This window comes from Neomonachus schauinslandi, chromosome 15, assembly GCF_002201575.2.
Source record: "Neomonachus schauinslandi chromosome 15, ASM220157v2, whole genome shotgun sequence".
Lineage (NCBI taxonomy): Eukaryota > Metazoa > Chordata > Mammalia > Carnivora > Phocidae > Neomonachus > Neomonachus schauinslandi.
Genome location: NC_058417.1, coordinates 34191935 through 34211779, shown reverse-complemented (window position 1 = coordinate 34211779; position 19845 = coordinate 34191935). Strand labels below are relative to the sequence as shown.

Genomic DNA, 19845 nt, shown 5'->3' with positions numbered 1-19845 from the left:
CTGAATAGTCACACACTATCAAACCCTTCATACTTTGGATTTGTGACATATAACCCAGTTAAATGCCACCCTGTCTCTATGAACTTATTCCTATATAGCATTTTGTATATACAATACTTGTTTAAAATACTTACATAAAGGGGCACCTGAGTGGCTCAGCCACTCAGCGTCAGCCTTCGACTCAGGTCATGATCCCAGGGTCCTGGGATGGAGCCCCACGTCCAGCTCCCTGCTCAGCAGGAAGCCTGCTTCTCCCTCTCACATACTCCCTGCTTGTGTTCCCTCTCTCACTATCTCTTTCTGTCAAATAAATAAATAAAATCTTTAAAATAAAATAAAATAAAATAAAATAACTTACATAAAGCTGCCCTAGTTATTTACATTAGCCTCCCCCCACTAGACTATGAGCTCCTCAAGAGCAATACCCTGGACTATTCATTCTTGTACCTCTGGCCTGGGCACAGAGTGCTTAATTAACATCTGTTTTATAAATAAATAAATGAGATGGATAGATAGGTAGATATCAGAAATACAGGTAACATTTAGTACTTATTAGCCAAATGCCTGGGGCTTTGAAAAGCTCATTTTTCTTGTATAATCCTCACAACAACCTTACTAAGGTTGTTACTGTTATTATCCCTACTTATAATTAAGAAATTGAGGTTTCGGGGTGCCTGGGTGGCTCACTCAGTTGGGCATCTGCCTTCGGCTCAGGTCATGATCCCAGGGTCCTGGGATCAAGCCCCCACATTGGGCTCCCTGCTCCGTGGGAAACCTCCTTCTCCTTCTCCTCCTCTCCCTATTTGTGCTCGCGCTCTCTCTCTGTCAAATAAACAAAACCTTCAAAAAGAAAAAAAAGAAATTGAGGTTTGGCATTAAGAAACCTGTCCATGATTTGAAAGCTAGGAAGTAATAGAGCCAGGACTTGAACTAAGGCAATCTGACCCTATTGCCCTTGCCCTTTGACACTGCACTGCCCTTAGCCACTTTTTATAATTTTCAGTATCCTGCTTCAGAGATACCTGCCATTTGTTATATATAAGTACTTATCTCTAATAGATACTCTCTTAATTTGTTGTTTATAACCTGTTGAGGGCTAAGAAACTATTTTACTTAAAATACGGATACTTGGGGCATCTAGGTGGCTGAGTCGGTTAAGTATATTCAGCTCAGGTTATGATCCCTGGGATGGAGCCCTGCACTGGGCTGCTTGCTCAGCGGGGAGTCTGCTTCTCCCTCTCCCAATCCCCCTGCTTGTGCTTTCCCTGTCAAATAAATGAACAGAATCTTAAAAATAAAACAAAAACACACTTTCAAGTAAAAAATAAATAAAATAAAATAAAATAAAGGATACTGGGGCACCTGAGTGGCTCAGTCATTTAAGCATCTGCCTTCAGCTCAGGTCATGATCCCAGCATCCTGGGTCGAGCCCCGCATCAGTGCTTCTCCCTCTCCCTCTGCCTGCCGCTCCCCCTGTTTGTGCTCTGTGTGTCAAATAAATAAAATCTTTCATAAATAAATAAATACATACATAAATAAGGATACTGGGTGGCTCAGTCGGTTAGTTGGTTAGCCATCAGACTTTTTTTTTTTTAAGATTTTATTTATGTATTTGACAGAGAGACAGTGAGAGAGGGAACACAAGCAGGGGGGGGAGTGGGAGAGAGAGAAGCAGGCTTCCCACAGAGCAGGGAGCCGATGCGGGGCTCCATCCCAGGACCCGGGGATCATGACCCGAACTGAAGGCAGACACTCAATGCTCGATCTCTTAACCAACGGAGCCACCCAGGCACCCCAGCATCTGACTCTTGGTTTCACCTCAGGTCATGATCTCAGGGTCCTGAGATCTAGCCTCACAACAGGCTCCATGCTGGGCACAGAGCCCCCTTTGGGATGCTCTCTCTCCCTCTCCTCCTGCTCCTCACAGGCACACATTCTCTTAAATTAGAATAGAATAGAACAGAATAGAACAGAACAGAATAGAATAGCATAAGGATACTATGAATAAGTGCTTTGCCTTTAAATGTTTATTCAGTAGGCCAAGATCATGAACTTTACTACACAAAATTTGAGACATTCATTTTACCTCTTCAGAAATCTTTGCTCGCTTCCTGGCCCTCAGCTAGCTTAGAGGTAGTTAACACTGAGTAAATTACTGGATGAATTCCTATCCCAGCACAAAAATATTCTTTAAAGAGTTAAAACTAACAGAGCCACAAATAAGTGGGTAATCTCTGTTAAATGTTTCCCAAATCACATCAAACAAGTTCAAGTAGACTATTTTCATAGTAGAACCATAGACAAACAATAGCCTTTTTAAAAAGTTACCCTTCTGGTTTTACAAAAGCCTGTTATATTTGATTCCACACTTCTGTGCAACCTGTTTAACTTTTCAAAAGGTATTTGTTTTTGAATAGGTAGCAGTAACAAAAAATGAGGCTAGGGCAACAGGTAACCGAAAGAAAATTCAAACTAAAGATCTGATAATAGAAATTAGAAATTTTATTATATCATAATAAACTAGTGCAGGCTTTTAACCAATATACGTTTTAATGCCCAAGAAATAAAATATTCCCTGTTCTTCAGAATGAAACATTCTTCAAAAATAAATGTTGTTAGGGCACCTGGGTGGCTCAGTTGGTTAAGCGACTGCTTTGGTCGCTCATTCTCTCTCTCTCAAATAAATAAATAAATAAAATCTTAGGGGAAAAAATGTCTATCAAAAGATCATAAGCAAATAGTTAAAATTAAGTTTGGGCACTTAACCCTCTTTTGTGTGGAAATTTTATTCAAACGTATTTTTCAAGCAGCAACTCAAATCTAAAATTAATTAAAATACAAAAAGGAAGCCACATTAAGTTTAAAATTATTAGAGTATTATGACTTTTAAAAATCACCTAGACTCCCTCCAAAAACAAACAAAACAAAAAAGATATAAACAAAAAATAATAAATTTTGAAAAATGAAAAAGGATCACCTAGCCCAACCTTTGGAAATACAGAAGTAATGCCTATGATCTTTTTTTTTTTTTTTTAAAGATTTTATTTATTTATTTGACAGAGAGAGACACAGCAAGAGAGGATACACAAGCAGGGGGAGTGGGAGAGGGAGAAGCAGGCTTCCCGCTGAGCAGGGAGCCTGATGTGGGGCTCAATCCCAGGACCCTGGGATCATGACCTGAGCCGAAGGCAGATGCTTAACGACTGAGCCACCCAGGCGCCCCAGTAATGCCTATGATCTTAATATTTCAATTTAAATGTAAAAGTAGTTCTAGAATATCTACTACGTATAGGACAATGTAGGTAAAGCATCTGCAATAACTATCCCCAGAAGTCTTTTTTTTTAATACAAAAGTCAAAGGACTTATTGAAGAATTTTTTGGAAGTTTTGGCATAACTTGGCATCAATGGTAAGGACAAATAACTTGAATGCACAAAAGAGAACTTTAAATAGTTAGGCTTAGGGCGCCTGGGTGGCTCAGATGGTTAAGCGTCTGCCTTCGGCTCAGGTCATGATCCCAGGGTCCTGGGATCGAGTCCCGCATCGGGTTCCCTGCTCAGTGCAGAGCCTGCTTCTCCCTCTCCCTCTGCCACTCCCTCTGCTTGTGCTCTTCTGTCTATCTCTCTGTCAAATAAATAAATAAAATCTTTAAAAAATAAAAAAAATTAAAAAAAAATAAATAAATAGTTAGGCTTAGCAATTTGACCTTTAGCATATTAATCCATCCCTCCAACCAACAAGTATCTATTAAATCCTACTGCCTCCTAGTAGTTAATGGGGAAATTAAAGCCATAGGTTGGTTTGCTAAAACACTGGAAGTGCTATGAGAGGGGAGGGAAGAGCATGCTGTGGGACGATATAAGATGGGCACAATCCATATCTGGGTGTTCATAAAAGGCATTTCAGAATTAAAACCTGAAAGATGAATACTCTTAGCCAGGCAACAGAAGAGAAACAGAGTGCCAAGCAAAGGTAGGCAGCTTTTAAGAAGGCCTGGAGAGGGTGCCTGGGTGGCTCAGATGGTTAAGCATCTGCCTTCGGCTCAGGTCATGATCCTGGGGTCCTGGGATCGAGTGCCGCATCAGGCTCCCTGCTCAGCGGGGAGCCTGCTTCTCCCTCTCCCACTCCCCCTGCTTGTGCTTTCTCTCTGTCAAATAAATAAAATCTTTAAAAAAAATTTTTTTTTAATAAAAAGAAATAAAATAAATTAGAAAAAAAAAGAAGGCCTGGAGAGAAAGAATACTATTTGCAAAACAAACTCCAAGTGTTCAGTAAGATGGCTCAAAAAGGAAAAGATGAAGCTGGTAAGATAAGGAGCAGCCAGATCACAATGTCTTGTATCTTAGGAACTTTAGACATTTCAAAAATATAAAGAAATATTTAAAAGTTGGAAACAAAAGAAGGTAGCAAAGGGGATAAAGAAGAGAGAACAGTTGGGGCACCTGGGTGGTTCAGTATGTTAAGCATCAGCCTTTGGCTCAGGTCATTATACCACAATCCCAGGATCGAGCACCACATGGGGCTCCTTGCTCATCGGGGAGTCTGTTTCTCCCTCTGACCCTCACCCGGCTCGTGTTCAATCTCTCTCATACACAAATAAATAAATAAAATCTTTAAAAAAAAGAAGAAGAAGAAGAGAGAAGAGTTAAGGATGATGATGAGCTATCTGGCCAGGCAGACAGCGGTATCCCTTACAAAGACAGGGAACAAGCTTGGGAGAGAAGTTCAGGTTTGGACATGTCAGGAGATAGTCATGTCCAAGAAACAACAGTAATGTGGATCTGAAACTCCAGAGAGAGATCTAGCCTTAAAGTTCTTAACAGGCTGTCAGCTTCATGAGAGAAGAAACGTGTGTTTTGCTCACCATTGTGTCCCCAAGGAACACAATACCAGGCACACAGTTGGCACTATATAAATATCCATGAAATGAATGAGATATACATTTTGGAACAGTCAACAAATGGTAATTGAACCCACAGGAATGAATAATACCATTTAGGCAGTGTGCAAATGAAACTAGAGGGGACCTCAGAAAGAACTCCAAGGAACACCAAAGCTAACAACATAAGAGGAATCCGGAGTGGTCAAAAAAGGGAAAAACTGGGGTGCCCGGATGGCTCAGTTGGTGGAGCATGCAGCTCTTACTCTTGGGTTCATGAGTTTGAGCCCCACGTTGGGCACAGATTCTACTTAAAGAGAGAGAGGGGGAAAGAAAGAATAGAAAGAAAGAAAGAGAGAGAGAGAGAAAGAAAGAAAGAGAGAGAGAGAAAGAGAGAGAGAGAGAAAGAAAAAGACAGAAAGAAAAAGAGAAAGAAAGAGAGAAAGAAAGAAAAAGACAAAGACAGAAAGAGAGAGAGAGAAAGAGAGAGAGAAAGAGAGAAGGAAAGAGAGAGAGAGAAAGAGAGAAACAGAGAGAGAGAGAGAAAGAAAGAAAGAAAGAAAGAAAGAGAAAGAAAGTAAAGAGGGGCACCTGGGTGCCTCAGTCAGTTCAGCAGCCAACTCTTGAGTTCAGCTCAGGTCGTGATCTCGGGGTCCTGGGATTGAGCATGGAGTGGGGCTCCACACTCAGCAGGGAGTTTACTTGAGATTCTCTCTCCCTCCTTCTTGGTTTTGGCTCAGGTCATGATCTCAGGGTCATGATATCGAGCCCCACGTGGGGCTCTCCACTCAGCACACAGTCAGCTTGGGGTTCTTTCCCTCTTCCTCCCTATCCCATCCTGCATGCTCTTGTTCATGTGCGTGTGCGTGCTCTCTCTCTCTCTCCCTCTCTCTCTCTCTCTCAAATAAATGAATAAATAATTCCCTGAGTGGCATCTGTCACAATCTATGATTATAGTATCTGGCTTGTTTATTCTTTATTACAACATAAACTCAAAAAAAGCACAGGCTACCTTCCTTGTCTGTTTTGTTTGTAGTTATTATTCCCCGAGACTACAACTCGGTGTTTTTGTTTTGTTTACTGTTAATATGCACATATATAACATGTATATATATTTATATGTATTTGCTTATACACCTTATACAAAAGAAGCATTGAAAAGGAACCAGGGGCCCCTGGGCGGCTCAGCTATTAAGTGTCCACCTTCGGCTCAGGTCATAATCCCAGGGTCCTGGGATCAAGCCCCACATTGGGCTCCCTGCTCCATGGGAAGCCTGCTTCTCCCTCTCCCACTCCCCCTGCTTGTGTTCCCTCTCTCTCTGTGTATCTCTGTCAAATAAATAAATAAAATCTTTTAAATAAATAATAAATATCACTGGCTAAAATTTCAAAATGTATAGAATTACACACATATTTTTTTTAAGATTTTTAGTTATTTATTTTAGAGAGATAGAGAGAGTGAGGGAGGAGAGAGACAGAGGGAGAGGAAGAGAGAGAATCTCAAGCAGACTCCATGCTGAGCATGGAGCCCTCCCTGGGGCTTGATTTCATGACCCTGAGATCATTACCTGAGCTGAAATCGAGAGTTGCTGATTAACTGACTGAGCCACCAGCCGCCCAACACACATGTATTTTTAAATATCAGTTTTTTGAATACACATTACATATATATATATTTTTTTAAGATTTTAGTTTTTGACAGAGGGCGGAACAGTGATAGAGGGAACACAAGCAAGGGGGAGTGGGAGAGGGAAAAGCAGGTTTCCCACTGAGCAGGGAGCCCGATGCGGGGCTCGATCCCAGGACCCCGTGACCATGACCCGAACTGAAGGCAGATGTTTAATGACTGAGCCACCCAGGCGCCCCACACATTACATATATTATTAAACTGGGTCTATGTTGATATATTTTATCTCAATCTAATAGTAATTTATTTAGGTAAGAGTTGTATTCATTATGCGTGCTGAGTACAGCAAAAAAGTATTTTTAAAATAACTCAGCCATTAACACAGTCAACAGAACAGAACACATATTTGGCTAAATTCTAATACTAGCTCTCCTGGGAATCAAAGGTTCCATATGATTTAGGTATGCAGTGTGTAGTAAAAGGTAAGGTAAGGAGTCCAAGAAACAGGAACCAGACTCAGGCACAAAATTCTTGGATCAACGAGCTACGGCACATACTACAGTAATATAGTGCGTGGTTCTTAGTCTCCTAATCCATCCTCTGATTAGAGGTACCTACCTGATCCAGCTAGGTACCTCACCATTTTTATATTCTCTTTTGTGATTTTAAAGCTTTTGTTTTGTTTTTTCAGTAATATCTACACCCAACGTGGGGCTCGAACTCACAACCGCCAGATCAAAAGTCACGTGCTCTTCTGAGTCAGCCAGGCACTCCCTCTTTTGTGATCTTAACCAAGTAAAAAAGTGAATGTCATAGTAGGCAGGACACATAATGGCATTTCACTTACATACTTACATTCAGAAATCTCTGAAGGTAAAGAAAGGATAAGATCTGTCTTAAGAGCTAATCAATGGTTAACTGATTGCCATTTTAAAAGGAAACAACCCCATCACCCCCACCACATACACACACACCCCCAGAGAACAAATAGATTGTTCATTTCAGAAAGGGTCTCGAAGTAGGGACTGACCAGGAGGGGCAGTATGAAGCTTAGTCAAATGGTTCACCAAGAAAAAAAACATTTTTGTAAGTAAACTCTGTGCCCAAAATGGGGCTTGAACTCACAACTCTGAGATCAAGAGCCACATGTTCTTTTTTTTTCTTTTTAAGATTTTATTTATTTATTTGACAGAGACACAGCGAGAGCAGGAACACAAGCAGGGGGAGTGGGAGAGGGAGAAGCAGGCTTCCCGCGGAGCAGGGAGCCCGATGTAGGGCTCCATCCCAGGACCCTGGAATCATGACCTGAGCTGAAGGCAGATGCTTTAACAACTGAGCCACCCAGGTGCCCCAGAGAGCCACATGTTCTAACGAATGAGCCAGCCATGTGCCCCAACAACGGTATTTTTTAAATGTGAAAATATGTATTTTTATGTGTATAAAAAGTATGTTTTTAAATATATCAGTTTTATGTACATAATAATTTAGATAATAGAGAGATCAATGAAACAATAAATGTTTTTTGAGCATTCTAAAACAGGTTTCAGGAGTGCTGGGCTGACTCAGAAGAGCATGTAATTAGATTTCAGGGTCCTGAGTTTGAGCCCCACCTTAGGTACAGAGATTACTTAAATAAATCTTAAAAAAAATAAAAATAAAACAGGTTTGAATTAAGATGTTACCATAACGTTCCAAAAACCTGCTGACCCTTACTCTAACTGAACCAATAGAGAAATTAAGTCAGCACCTGAGTCAATTCTTGGACCAAAAATCTTTAGCTCACTGAAGATACCACAAGATACTGGTTTCAAAAACAACTGAACAGGTACCACAGAGGGACTTCCCTTTTAAAAGGAGTTGAAAACTGGGGAACCTGGGTGGCTCAGTCGTTAAGCATCTGCCTTCGGTTCAGATCATGATCCCAGGGTCCTGGGATCGACTCCAGCATCAGGCTCCCTCCTCAACGGGAAGCCTGCTTCTCCCTCTCCCGCTCCCCCTGCTTGTGTTCCTGCTCTCGCTGTGTCTCTGTCAAATAAATAAAATCTTTAAAATATAAAAAATAAATAAAAGGACTTGAAAACTAGTATCATGTCTATTCAAACATGTAAGACGTCAAATGTTAATACCCCACGGACGACACCTGTTCTTCTGTGCTATCACGTCACCACCCCGCCTACCGCTCTGCTCTAGTGAAATAAAACAGCGAAGTTAAACTCCTAAAGACACTAGAGTTGACAGAATTAAGGAGAGAAGCCTGAAGAACCATCATAATGCTAATTTAAATAACAGCTGTGCTAAAGACACAAAATAAACTTCATGATGTGGCAGACTTGGAATTTCAGTTTTTCAACTCCCTAAGTCTTCAACAGCCACCATCAACAAATTTAAGTTTTAAGTATGCAAAATTACTCTTCACTCCTCTTGATAAAAAGTCACAAAACTCAGTGAAAAGACATCAAATTTTCCTTTTTAAGTGTTTATTGAAAAGATGAACTTAACTGTCATTGTAAATTACCTTGCAAACAAATTAAAATTAACTTCATCCACAGTTTTGATTAAAATATTTTTTATGGGGACGCCTGGGTGGCTCAGTTAAGTGGTTGCCTTCGGCTCAGGTCATGATCCCAGGGTCCTAGAATGGAGTCCAGCATCAGGCTCCCTGCTCAGCAGGGAGTCTGCTCTCCCTCTCCCTGCTGCTCCCCCTGCTTGTGCACTCTCTCTCTCTGACAAATAAATAAAATCTTTAAAAAAAATTTTAATATTTTTATGAATGAGAACTATAACATTAATAAATAACACTGAATATCAAAGCCTGCTTTCCTGCCCACAAATCTTTTTTTTAAGATTTTATTTATTTGACAGATATGCTTCTGTAGTGCAAGGTGGGAAGAAAGGGAAGACGAAGAGGGTGCAGCTTCATTTTTAAGTGAAATCTCCCTCCACTGAATCATGCTAAATAACTCTCACTTTGAAAATAATGGTGATAAGAAACAAAGCCCCAGAATCACTTGGAACTAAATTCCTAAGAAAAGGGTTCTTAAACTCATTTGCCTATTTATCAGGAAAGTTGTGGGTTTGTTTTTTGTTTTTGTTTTTTTTTTTAATAATCACATCCAGGGGTGCCTGGGTGGCTCAGTCGTCTCGGGTCATGATTTCAGGGTCCTGGGGATTGAGCCCCACATCAGGCTCCCTCCTCAACGGGAAGCCTGCTTCTCCCTCTCCCACTCTCCCTGCTTGTGTTCCCTCTCTCGCCGCGTCTCTGTCAAAGAAATAAATAAAATCTTTTAAATAAATAAATAATCACGTCCATTTTAAAAGAATCAGAACTGGCACAAACAAAAACAAAAACACTAACATATTCTTCCCAAGAATAACATCTCTCTCCAGATCACTGTATAGACAGACGTTTGTTTTTAAAAATCACTGATTGGAAAAAAAAAATCACTGAGGGGTGCCTGGCTGGCTCAGTCAGTAGAACATGCAACTCTTGATCTCAGGGTTGTGAGTTCAAGCCCACATTGGGTATAGAGATTGCCTACAAATAAAATCTTAGAAAAAAAAGCCACTCTCCTAAAACTAATACTACACTACATGTTAACTAATTTGAATTTGAATAAAATCTTGGAGGAAAAAGAAACACTGATTTACAAATTAATTATTCATGGATTCATAGGGCTTAGTCTGGATCGCGTAGATAGGTAAAGTCTAGAGGAAGAAGTGAAATTTAAGCTGAGCCAAAAGTGAGAAGCTAACCAGGGTGAAGCTCTGAGGGGAAAGCATTCTAGGCCAAGGGAACTGCATGGGCAAAGGCACCACACAAGACTTAGTTAAGGAGGGGCACCTGGGTGGCTCAGTTGTTGGGCATCTGCCTTGGGCTCAGGTCATGCTCCCAGGGTCCTAGGATCGAGCCCCGCATAGGGCTCCCTGCTCAGCGGGAAGCCTGCTTCTCCCTCTCCCACGCCCCCTGCTTGTATTCCCTCTCTCGCTGTCTCTCTGTCAAATAAATAAATAAAAATCTTCAAAAAAAAAAAAAAGAAAGACTTAGGTAAGGAATGGAAAGATAAATGGCTTGAGCAGGGAGCCCAAAGGGGAGAGTAGCAAGCAACTGGATGACAGATTTCTTGATTAGCATTTCTTGATTAGCATTTGAAAATGATCATAATCTTTTTTTATGTTAAAGTTTTTTTTTAAATTTTATTTATTTATTTGAGAGAGGGAGAGCACAGAGGGAGAGTGAGAAGGAGAAGCAGACTCCTTACTGAGCATACTCCCCGAAACTGATCATAATCTATCTATAATCAGCCTTCCAGGGCACCTGGGTGGCTCAGTCATTAGGCGTCTGCCTTGGGCCCACCCAGGTCATGATTCCAGGGTCCTGGGATGGAGCCCGGCCTCGGGTTCCCTGCTCGGCGGAAAGCCTGCTTCTCCCTCTCCCTCTGCTGCTCCCCCCGCTTGTGTTCCTGCTCTCGCTCTCTCTCTCTCTCTGTCAAATAAATAAATAAAATATTTTTTTAAAAGTAATAAATAGGGGCACCTGGGTGGCTCAGTTGGTTAAGCGACTGCCTTCGGCTCAGGTCATGATCCTGGAGTCCCAGGATCGAGTCCCACATCGGGCTCCCTGCTCATCAGGGAGTCTGCTTCTGCTTCTGACCCTCTCTCCTCTCGTGTTCTCTCTCTCATTCTCAGATAAATAAATAAAATCTTTAAAAAAATAAAAAATAAAAGTAATAAATAATAAAATCAGCCTTCCTTTACGTTGTTTTAAAGACTCATAAAAATAGGAGACTAACACACACAAAAATTCAAATAAAAGCAAACAAAAAGGCAAAATATTCAAGTTAAGTGATATCATTAGAATAAAGATGAAATTTCTTTAGAACTCCTGTAAGCAAGAGATTATAGCACTTCACACCCCCTAAAACTTTCACACCATTTATATATCCTGCTAAACTTCCACAAAGGTGCTCAGAATTTACTTTACACTTTCTGGTGATGGGCAATTTCTAGGCTTTCAAGTACTTTTTTTGTAAATACCCTGAGGCACTTTTGCTATACTAGCAGACTCTCAGGCTCTGTATTAAAGGCCACAACTGGAGCACTCCCAGAAAATTAAACACAGAATTCACTTGTGCATATTGGCCTAAGAAAGACTGAATTTCTGGAGACTGCGTAAAACTTGATTTATCATCTTACATGAAACGTGGTAACAAGGTAGTTTTATGTTTGTGGTCTGGGAATTGGCTCATCTAGCATTTCATCAACGTTCTCTATTCTCAGGTCATGGCTCTGCGCAAAGACTTCATTATAGGGGCGCCTGGGTGGCTCAGTCGTTGAGCGTCTGCCTCCGGCTCGGGGGTGATCAGCCCCGCATCGGGCTCCCTGCTCCGCCGGAAGCCTGCTTCTCCCTTTCCCACTCCCCCTGCTTGTGTTCCCTCTCACGCTGTGTCTCTCTGTCAAATAAATAAATAAATAAAATCTTTAAAAAAAAAAAAAAGACTTCATTATACAGAATTTACAGACATATTTGAAAAAGTATAAATAACAAAAAAAGTCATTTAAAAAGTTATATACTTAAGAAATTAATATACAATCTGGTGCCTAGCAGTCAGTTTTCTTTTCTTTCAGGGGGAGTGGGAGAGGGAGATCATGACCTGGGATCATGACCTGAGTCAAAGGCAGACGCTTAACGATTGAGCCACCCAGGCACCCCAGTCAGTTTTATTTTCTGATTCTGCAACCTGTAGCAGGTATTTTTCTTGGCACGTGTGACCTGGGCCTGTATGAGGATGAAGACACAGCATACCAGCTCAGAAGTAGTACATGACCTCTGTCCTATAAACAGTACTAATAAGCTACTGGAAATTGCGATCCCATCTTTAGAGTTTTTTTTCAATCCCTCCCTCCCTATATACTTGGAAATATTCTTGAAATAAAGTCAACCTTCTTTGGCAAATGCAATGCCATTCCTTTGAGACACATGGATCACAAAATCAGAACTAAAAATCATCACTATAGTCAACCTTAAAAAAGAGAAGAAAAAGAATTATGTGACCTGGTACAAAAGGTATCTGTGACAAAACAAAGTTTAAATGGGGGTACTATTTAGGGTTAGGAAATGAGCTGCTAAACAAATCTCACATCCTAATATCTTTTTTCAAGCATTTTTCAAAGAGAATATGTCTTTGGTTCAATAATTTGTTATTTAGCTTCCTTTAATCACCATGTACTTTTTTTTTTTTTTTTTAAAGATTTTATTTATTTATTTGACAGAGAGAGACACAGCGAGAGAGGGAACACAAGCAGGGGGAGTGGGAGAGGGAGAAGCAGGCTCCCCGCAGAGCAGGGAGCCCGATGCGGGACTCGATCCCAGGACCCTGGGATCATGACCCGAGCTGAAGGCAGTCGCTTAACCAACTGAGCCACCCAGGCGCCCCAATCACCATGTACTTAACTAGGTGTGCTAGATGCTCAGAAAACAAAGATGAACACTTCACCTGCACTAATAAGTTCCACAAAAATAATGCCAACACAGCCTGAAAGCTTAAATCCTTGACTGTCTCAAGAAGTCCAGGACCTATCACTTGCACTCCAGAGCTCCAAAAGGTTCACAGACCCGAGATGAGGGCACCGAGGTCACTGCCGAGATGCTAGGGTTAAGGGCACCTGTAAACTGCAGTCTGAAAAAGGTTGCCAAATGTCACCTACACCTCCTCAACCCGCCCCGCCCCCAGTCCTCTTTAAAAATAAAGAGGGATTTTAAAGGGAACTGTCCAAGGTGACCACCTGACACGGAGGAACGCTTTAGTGTGACATATCAATAAAATAAAATTGTACGCTCTATTACAGAGCGTTGCTATACAACATCTAAGTGTTGACAAAGTGTCAACCAAGACACAAAAAACATAAAATAAGACCTCTTTCTTAACAGGGTTAAGACGTCAAGAAGAAACTGACCGAAAGAGGGAGATCTCTAACTTCCCAAAGCAGCAACCCCCTGGAAAGGTACTGGAACCAGCGGAAGTTACATATCCAGGACAGAAGTGTTTAAATGCCCCCCCCCACACACACACACCATGGTAAAAGTTTGAACCGCCATCTGACTATCTTACGGTGGTCGGAAACTTCCCTAAACTACCACAGGCTACCGGCCACCCTAAAATCCCCACCCTCAGCCAACCTCAGGTGCCCTCAGGCCAAGCTGCGGCTTCCTCCCCGGGCCTTGCCTCCTCACCTCCCTCCCTTCTCCTGGACACTCACTAGCCTGCCTCGGCTTCCGACGCCGGCCGGGGATCCCGGGGACCTCGCGACCGCCGGGTGGGTCCGGGGGGCTTCGGCCTCAGGTCCGCCCCCGGGAGGCCCGGCGCGCCCCTCCCGGGCCGGGCCGCGACCCCCGGCCCCCGGCCCGCCCTCGGGCCCGGCCCCCGCCCTCACCGCCGGCCGGCCCTCACCTCCTCGGCGTGCTTGCGCAGCGCCTTCTCCCGCTCGTACTGGGTGATGAGCTGCTCGTTGTCGTCCCGCAGCAGCTCCAGCTCCACCTGGTGCTCCTGGTCCTGCGCGAACACCGAGTCCAGGTTCTCCAGCACGGCCACCACCAGCGGCATCAGCTCCTTGACCACCTCCTCGTCGTAGCGCCCGATGAGCCGCTCGAACTCGCGGTAGATGGAGCCGGCCAGGCCAGACACCCGCTCCGACATCACGGCCCCGGAGCCGCCGGGCTCCTCCTGGTACACCACACCGTCCTCCAGCTCCATGGTGGCGGGCGGGCGGGCCGGCAGGCGGCCCGGGGCGTCGCCGGCTGAGGGGGCGGCACGGGCCCGCACGGGACGGGCCCGGCTTGGGCTGGGGCTGGGGCTGGGGCTGGGGTTGGGGCTGCGCCCGGCCGGGTGGGGGGTCCGGGCCCGAGGAGGGGAGGGGTGGGGTGAGCGCACTCAGCCCAACGGCCGCTGCACCAACTGCCGGGGCGGCCCGGCCGCGCGCGCCACACGTCACCCGCGGGGCGGGATCCGCGCCGCGTCGGCCCGATGGGCGGGGCCCCGCGGGAGGCCAGGCGCGGCCGGGGGCGGGGCCATGCGTCACCGTGCGCGGGCGGAGGGGGCGCCGTGGCGTCAACACTCCGCGCCGCGCGGCCGACCCCTTCGCCAATGGGAAAGACTGCTGGAGGAGGATGGCGAGAACTGTCAGCACCCTGCGGGATTTGCAGGGCGGGTCCCAAAGGAAAGGGAGGGGTTCTGGAAGAGGGACTCTCCGTCCAGAATTAACATAGCTAACATTTCTCTTTGCCTTTTTCGGCTCACAAAGGGTTTTCTCATTTGTTCCTTGCGACAGGCGTGGTGTGGTAGACGTTTGGCCTTCGTTTCACGAACAAGGAAAGTAGGCCCAGAAAAGTTGTAGTTCACTCAAGGTCACGCGGCCAGAAAGCGAAGGAGGCTGATCTGGGGCTCAAACCAGTTCAGATTAAGAATCTCGGGCTCCGAGAAAACTGGGAAACAGAGGGAGAGGGAAAGCAACCTTAACTAAGACGAGGTCTCCCTAAGTTATAAGGTGGTCTCGATAGAACTGTTTGGGGATAACGAGAGCAAGGATAGCCTAAAACAGGAAGTGTAAAGCATTCTGGAGAAGGATAAAACTAAAGCCACATCTTGCACTTTCCCAAACACTGAGTTTCTGTGCTTCTCCCGTCCAACTTGGGAGGGTGCATTTCCGGGCTCCAGCCACCCTACTTTCCTCTCGTCTTGAAGAGGGGCGGAGCGGGGAAGTGAGGAGTTGAGGAGTACAGGAGGAAAGGGGTGGAGTCTCTGGGGTGAGTAAGTCCCATGATACGCGAGGTCTCCGCCGCCTGGGAGAGCATCACGTGTGGGGAATGACACAACACTCAAGCCTCAGGCGGGCTGAGTCGAGGATGGCTTTCCAGTCTTCTCCTTTAACCTCTATAAATGGGGCGGGAGACACTCCCCAAAATCCCCTCTCTTGGAGGCAGGTGACTCAGGCGTATTGAGGCCGGTCTCTTCTAAGAAGGAAGAGGAGGCAGGACTTGGATAAATGAAGGTTTAGTGAGGGAATAGGCCACTCCCAGGATCAAATACCCTCGACTCGTTTTGTAAACGAGTTCGAGTTCTTTCTACTGAGTGTGAATTAGTCCCCCAAAGTCTTCCACTCTGGACCCACCTGGAGACCCACAAAAACAGTATGGATATTGGACATAGGCCAACCTATAAACTCGGAAGGACAAAACTGAAAACACTAAGACTCACAGCGGTCTGTACTGTCCCTCTTTCTCACCTCACTCCATACCCACCCTTACATTGTTTGTGTATATGTCTGGGTCAAGACTTGCTCTAGACTCTTTTCTTTCTTCTCTTCCTGAGGGCTGTCAGGTAGATAGATAGATAGATATGTCTCTTTTCCTGGGAGTCAGAGGAGCAGGAAAACCTAGGGCAAGGCTTTATTTTGTCTTTCCACAATATTATACACATCAAAAAATTGAAGGGAGGGGTGCTTGGCTGGTTCAGTCAGTAGAGCATGAGGCTCTTGATCTCTGGTTCCTGAGTTCCAGCCCCATGTTGGGTACGGAGATTACTTTTTTTTTTCCTTTAAGATTTTATTTATTTGTCAGAGAGAGAGAGAGCACAAGCAGGGGGAGCGGCAGGCAGAGGGAGAAGCCAGCTCCCGGCTGAGCAGGGAGCTGGATGCCGGACTCCATCCCAGGACTCTGGGATCATGACCTGAGCCAAAGGCAGACCTAGGCGCCCCCCAGAGATTACTTTTAAGAAGGAAAAGAAAAAAATTAAGGGAAAAATGTTGATATTTTAGGTATGCGATTATAATAAAGACTTCATAATAAGTATGCCTCTTTAGGTATAAATTCAATATAGAAAGATATGAAATATATATTTATGTCTTGATTTTAAGCTTCTGCTAGCTCTCAGAGGTAATATTTAATTGTTTAAAATAAAATCCAGCCAAATATCCATCAGATGTTGAATAGATGAATAAAATATGGTGTATGCATATCTTGGAATATTTATCATTCAACAATAAAAAGAAATGAAGTACATGCTACAATATAGATGGACCTTGAAAATATTATGCTAAGTAAAAGAAACCAGTGGCAAAGGACCACATATGAAAGAACAGTGTCTGGGGCGCCTGGGTGGCTCAGTCAGTTAAGCATCTGACTCTTGATTTTGGCTCAAGTCATGATCTCCTGGTGGTGAGATTGATCCCTGGGTTCAGCTCTGTGCTCATTGGGGAGTCTGCTTGAGGTTCTCTCCCTCTCCCTTTGCCCCTCCCCGCTCAAATAAATCTTTTTTTTTTTAAAGATTTTATTTATTTATTCATGAGAGACAGAGAGAGAGAGACAGAGGCAGAGGGAGAAGCAGGCTCCCCGCGGAGCAGGGAGCCCGATGCGGGACTCGATCCCAGGACCCTGGGATCATGACCCGAGCCGAAGGCAGACGCTCAACCAACTGAGCCACCCAGGCGTCCCTCAAATAAATATTTAAAAAAAAAAAAGATCAGTGATTGCCTTGAGCTGGATGGGGTAATGAGGGAAAATGAGTGATGCTAATGAGTATGAGGTTTCTTTTGGGGGTAATAAAAATGTTCTAAAATTGATTTGTTGATAGATACATGACTCTGAATATACTAAAAGCCATTGAGGGGTTCCCTGGGTGGCTCAGGTCATGATCCTGGGGTCCTGGGATTGAGCCCTGCATGGGGCTCCCTGCTCAGCAGGGAGTTGGCTTCTCCCTCTCCCTCTGCCCCTCCACCCTGCTCCTGCTCGCTCACACTCTCTCTCTCTTTCTCAAATAATAAATAAAAAAATCTTTAAAAGCCATTGAATTGTATGCTTTAAAAAGTTGAATTTTGTGGTATGTGAATTATATTTCAATAAAGCTGTTAAATAAAAATTTATGGTTACAATGCTTTATAGTAAACTCAGTAGAAGCATACAACCACGTGATAGAGTGGAAAGAAAATGGCTTTTAAATTGAGAACCGGGGCGCCTGGGTGGCTCAGTCGTTAAGCGTCTGCCTTCGGCTCAGGACATGATCCCAGGGTCCTGGGATCGAGCCGCGCATCGGGCTCCCTGCTCTGTGGGAAGCCCGCTTCTCCCTCTCTCACTCCCACTGCTTGTGTTCCCTCTCTTGCTGTGTCTCTCTCTGTCAAATAACTAAAATCTTTAAAAAAAAAAAAAAAAGCTTTAAAAAAAAATAAAATAATTTGAGAACCTTGTAGTTCTAGTATGAACTTGTCCTCTTGAACAGCTGATGCCAGAAACAAGAAAAGCAAATAGTTACTGTGCACCTACTGGGTGCCATTCACTGCAATAAGGATCTATGAGCCTCAGCTTCTTCATCTGTAAAATGAAAGAGGTATGTTACAGAATCTGTAAAAATTTCTTGCAATTCTATTTTGTTAAAGATTTTATTTATTTATTTGAGAGAGAGAGAGAGAGTGCACATGGGCTGGGGGGGGGGGGGGGGGGCAGGAGAGGGAGAAGCAGGCTCCTGGCTGAGCAGGGTGTCCGAAGCAGGTCTGGATCCCAGGACCCTGGGATCATGACCCCAGCTGAAGGCAGATGCTTAACCAACTCAGCCACCCAGATATGCCCCTCTATTTTTTTTTTAACTTAAGTAGGCTACACGCCCCGCATGGAACCCAATATGGGGCTTGAACTCACAACCCTGAGATCAAAACCTGAGCTGAAATCAAGAGTCGGACGCTCAACCAACTGAGCCACCCAGGCGCCCCTCTTGCAATTCTAAAATCCTATGATTCTTGGGGTGGGGGAGAAATAATAATAACATAACATAAAATAAAACCCTATGATTCTTTTTTTTTTTTTAAGATTTTATTTATTTATTTGACAGAGAGAGACACAGCGAGAGAGGGAACACAAGCAGGCGGAGTGGGAGAGGGAGAAGCAGACTTCCCGCTGAGCAGGACCCTGGGATCATGACCTGAGCCAAAGGCAGACCCTTAACGACTGAGCCGCCCAGGTGCCCAAACCCTATGATTCTTGTTTGTAGGTTGGAGTGAAAGACAGGAGAGAGGGCCTTGAGATTTAGTCCCATTAGTCAACTCCTAATTTCGGAGAGAGTAATCCTACCTCCTGTGCTCAACCACCTGGATAAATTTCCAGCACCATCTAGGGCTGAGATTATTGTTAAAGACTAAGAGTCATTCAGGAAAACAGGTCATGTTGTGGACTTTAGAGTAAATGCTTATTCTTGATTCCTAAAAGGAAGGAAATTCCATTTTAAGAGATTATTGGCCTTACAAAAATAGTGAGGACACTAATGGGGGTAGCAGAGGGGAGGAGTTGATGGAGGCAGGAAGGGAGGTGTTTCTTCTGAATCACAATGACTATAATCACTGGAAGACTGAAATTACTAGTCCTGTTGTTTGTCTAGCCGTCTGGAACTTTTATGGTTATTTCTATGTGACTCAATTTCTCTGCTTTCACACTGTATTTTCCCATAGGTGGAGAGAGGGTCGCTGAAAGAAGAAGAGAAAAGAGGGTTCCCAGCTCTCAAGGCCCTCCACCTATGGCAGTGTGAAATGACAAGTAATCACAAACTAGATCAAAAACCAGAAAGTCCGTGGTGAGACAGTCTAGCTGTGGAATTCAGGGTTCTTGAAAAGTTCCAGAGGACTTTTCTCAACCCTCAGTTTTTCCTTTGAAAGCTTTTTAAGGTGTCAGGATAAGATGGATAAATCTGTCCAGATTCTAGTTCCAGGAAGGTCTCTAGGCAAGTGCTATTCCCTTGAACACCCCCCACTTGGAACTTTGGACTAGCAGAAATTACCTCTAAAATGAGGAAGCTGGGGCACTTGGCTGGCTCAGTCTGTGGAGCATTCAACTCTTGATCTCAGGGTCCTGAATTTGAGCCCCACTTTGGGCCTAGAGCTTACTTTAAAAAAAATAAAAAATAGGGGCAACTGGGTGGCTCAGTTGGTTAAGCGTCTGTCTTCAGCTTGGGTCGTGATCCCAGGGTCCTGGGATGGAACCCCGCGTTAGGGCTCCCTGACCACTGAAATGCCTGCTTCTTCCTCTCCCTCTGCCCCTCCCCCTGCTTATGCTCTCTCTCTCTCTTCCTCGCTCTCTCCCTCTCTCTCTCATGAATAAATATTTAAATAAATAAAAATAAAACGAGGAGGCAGGATATATGGCTGAAGCAAGTTTTTAATGGGTCCAAGGAATATTGGTCATATTTGTATTCGTGTCTATTTTTTCTCCACTTCCTTCTGACTTGGGTTAAGTGAAAGACGAGGCTCATCACCTACCTCAGTATACTTTTTACACATAGAGCTGAAGTTCACTCTGGGAATAAAA

General features: G+C 44.1%; 1 protein-coding gene across 3 annotated transcripts in view; it reads right to left on the bottom strand.

Moving 5' to 3' along the window:
- SPAG9 (sperm associated antigen 9) overlaps positions 1-14300 on the bottom strand; it is a 134870-nt gene extending 120570 nt beyond the window's left edge. For all 3 annotated transcript variants that reach the window (XM_044921693.1, XM_021704324.2, XM_021704325.2), the window contains exon 1: positions 13955-14300. In XM_044921693.1, coding sequence (XP_044777628.1) covers positions 13955-14257 — 303 coding nt within the window. In that variant the 5' untranslated portion in view covers positions 14258-14300. The remainder of the gene's footprint in view (positions 1-13954) is intronic.
- Between the last annotated feature and the right edge of the window lie 5545 nt (positions 14301-19845).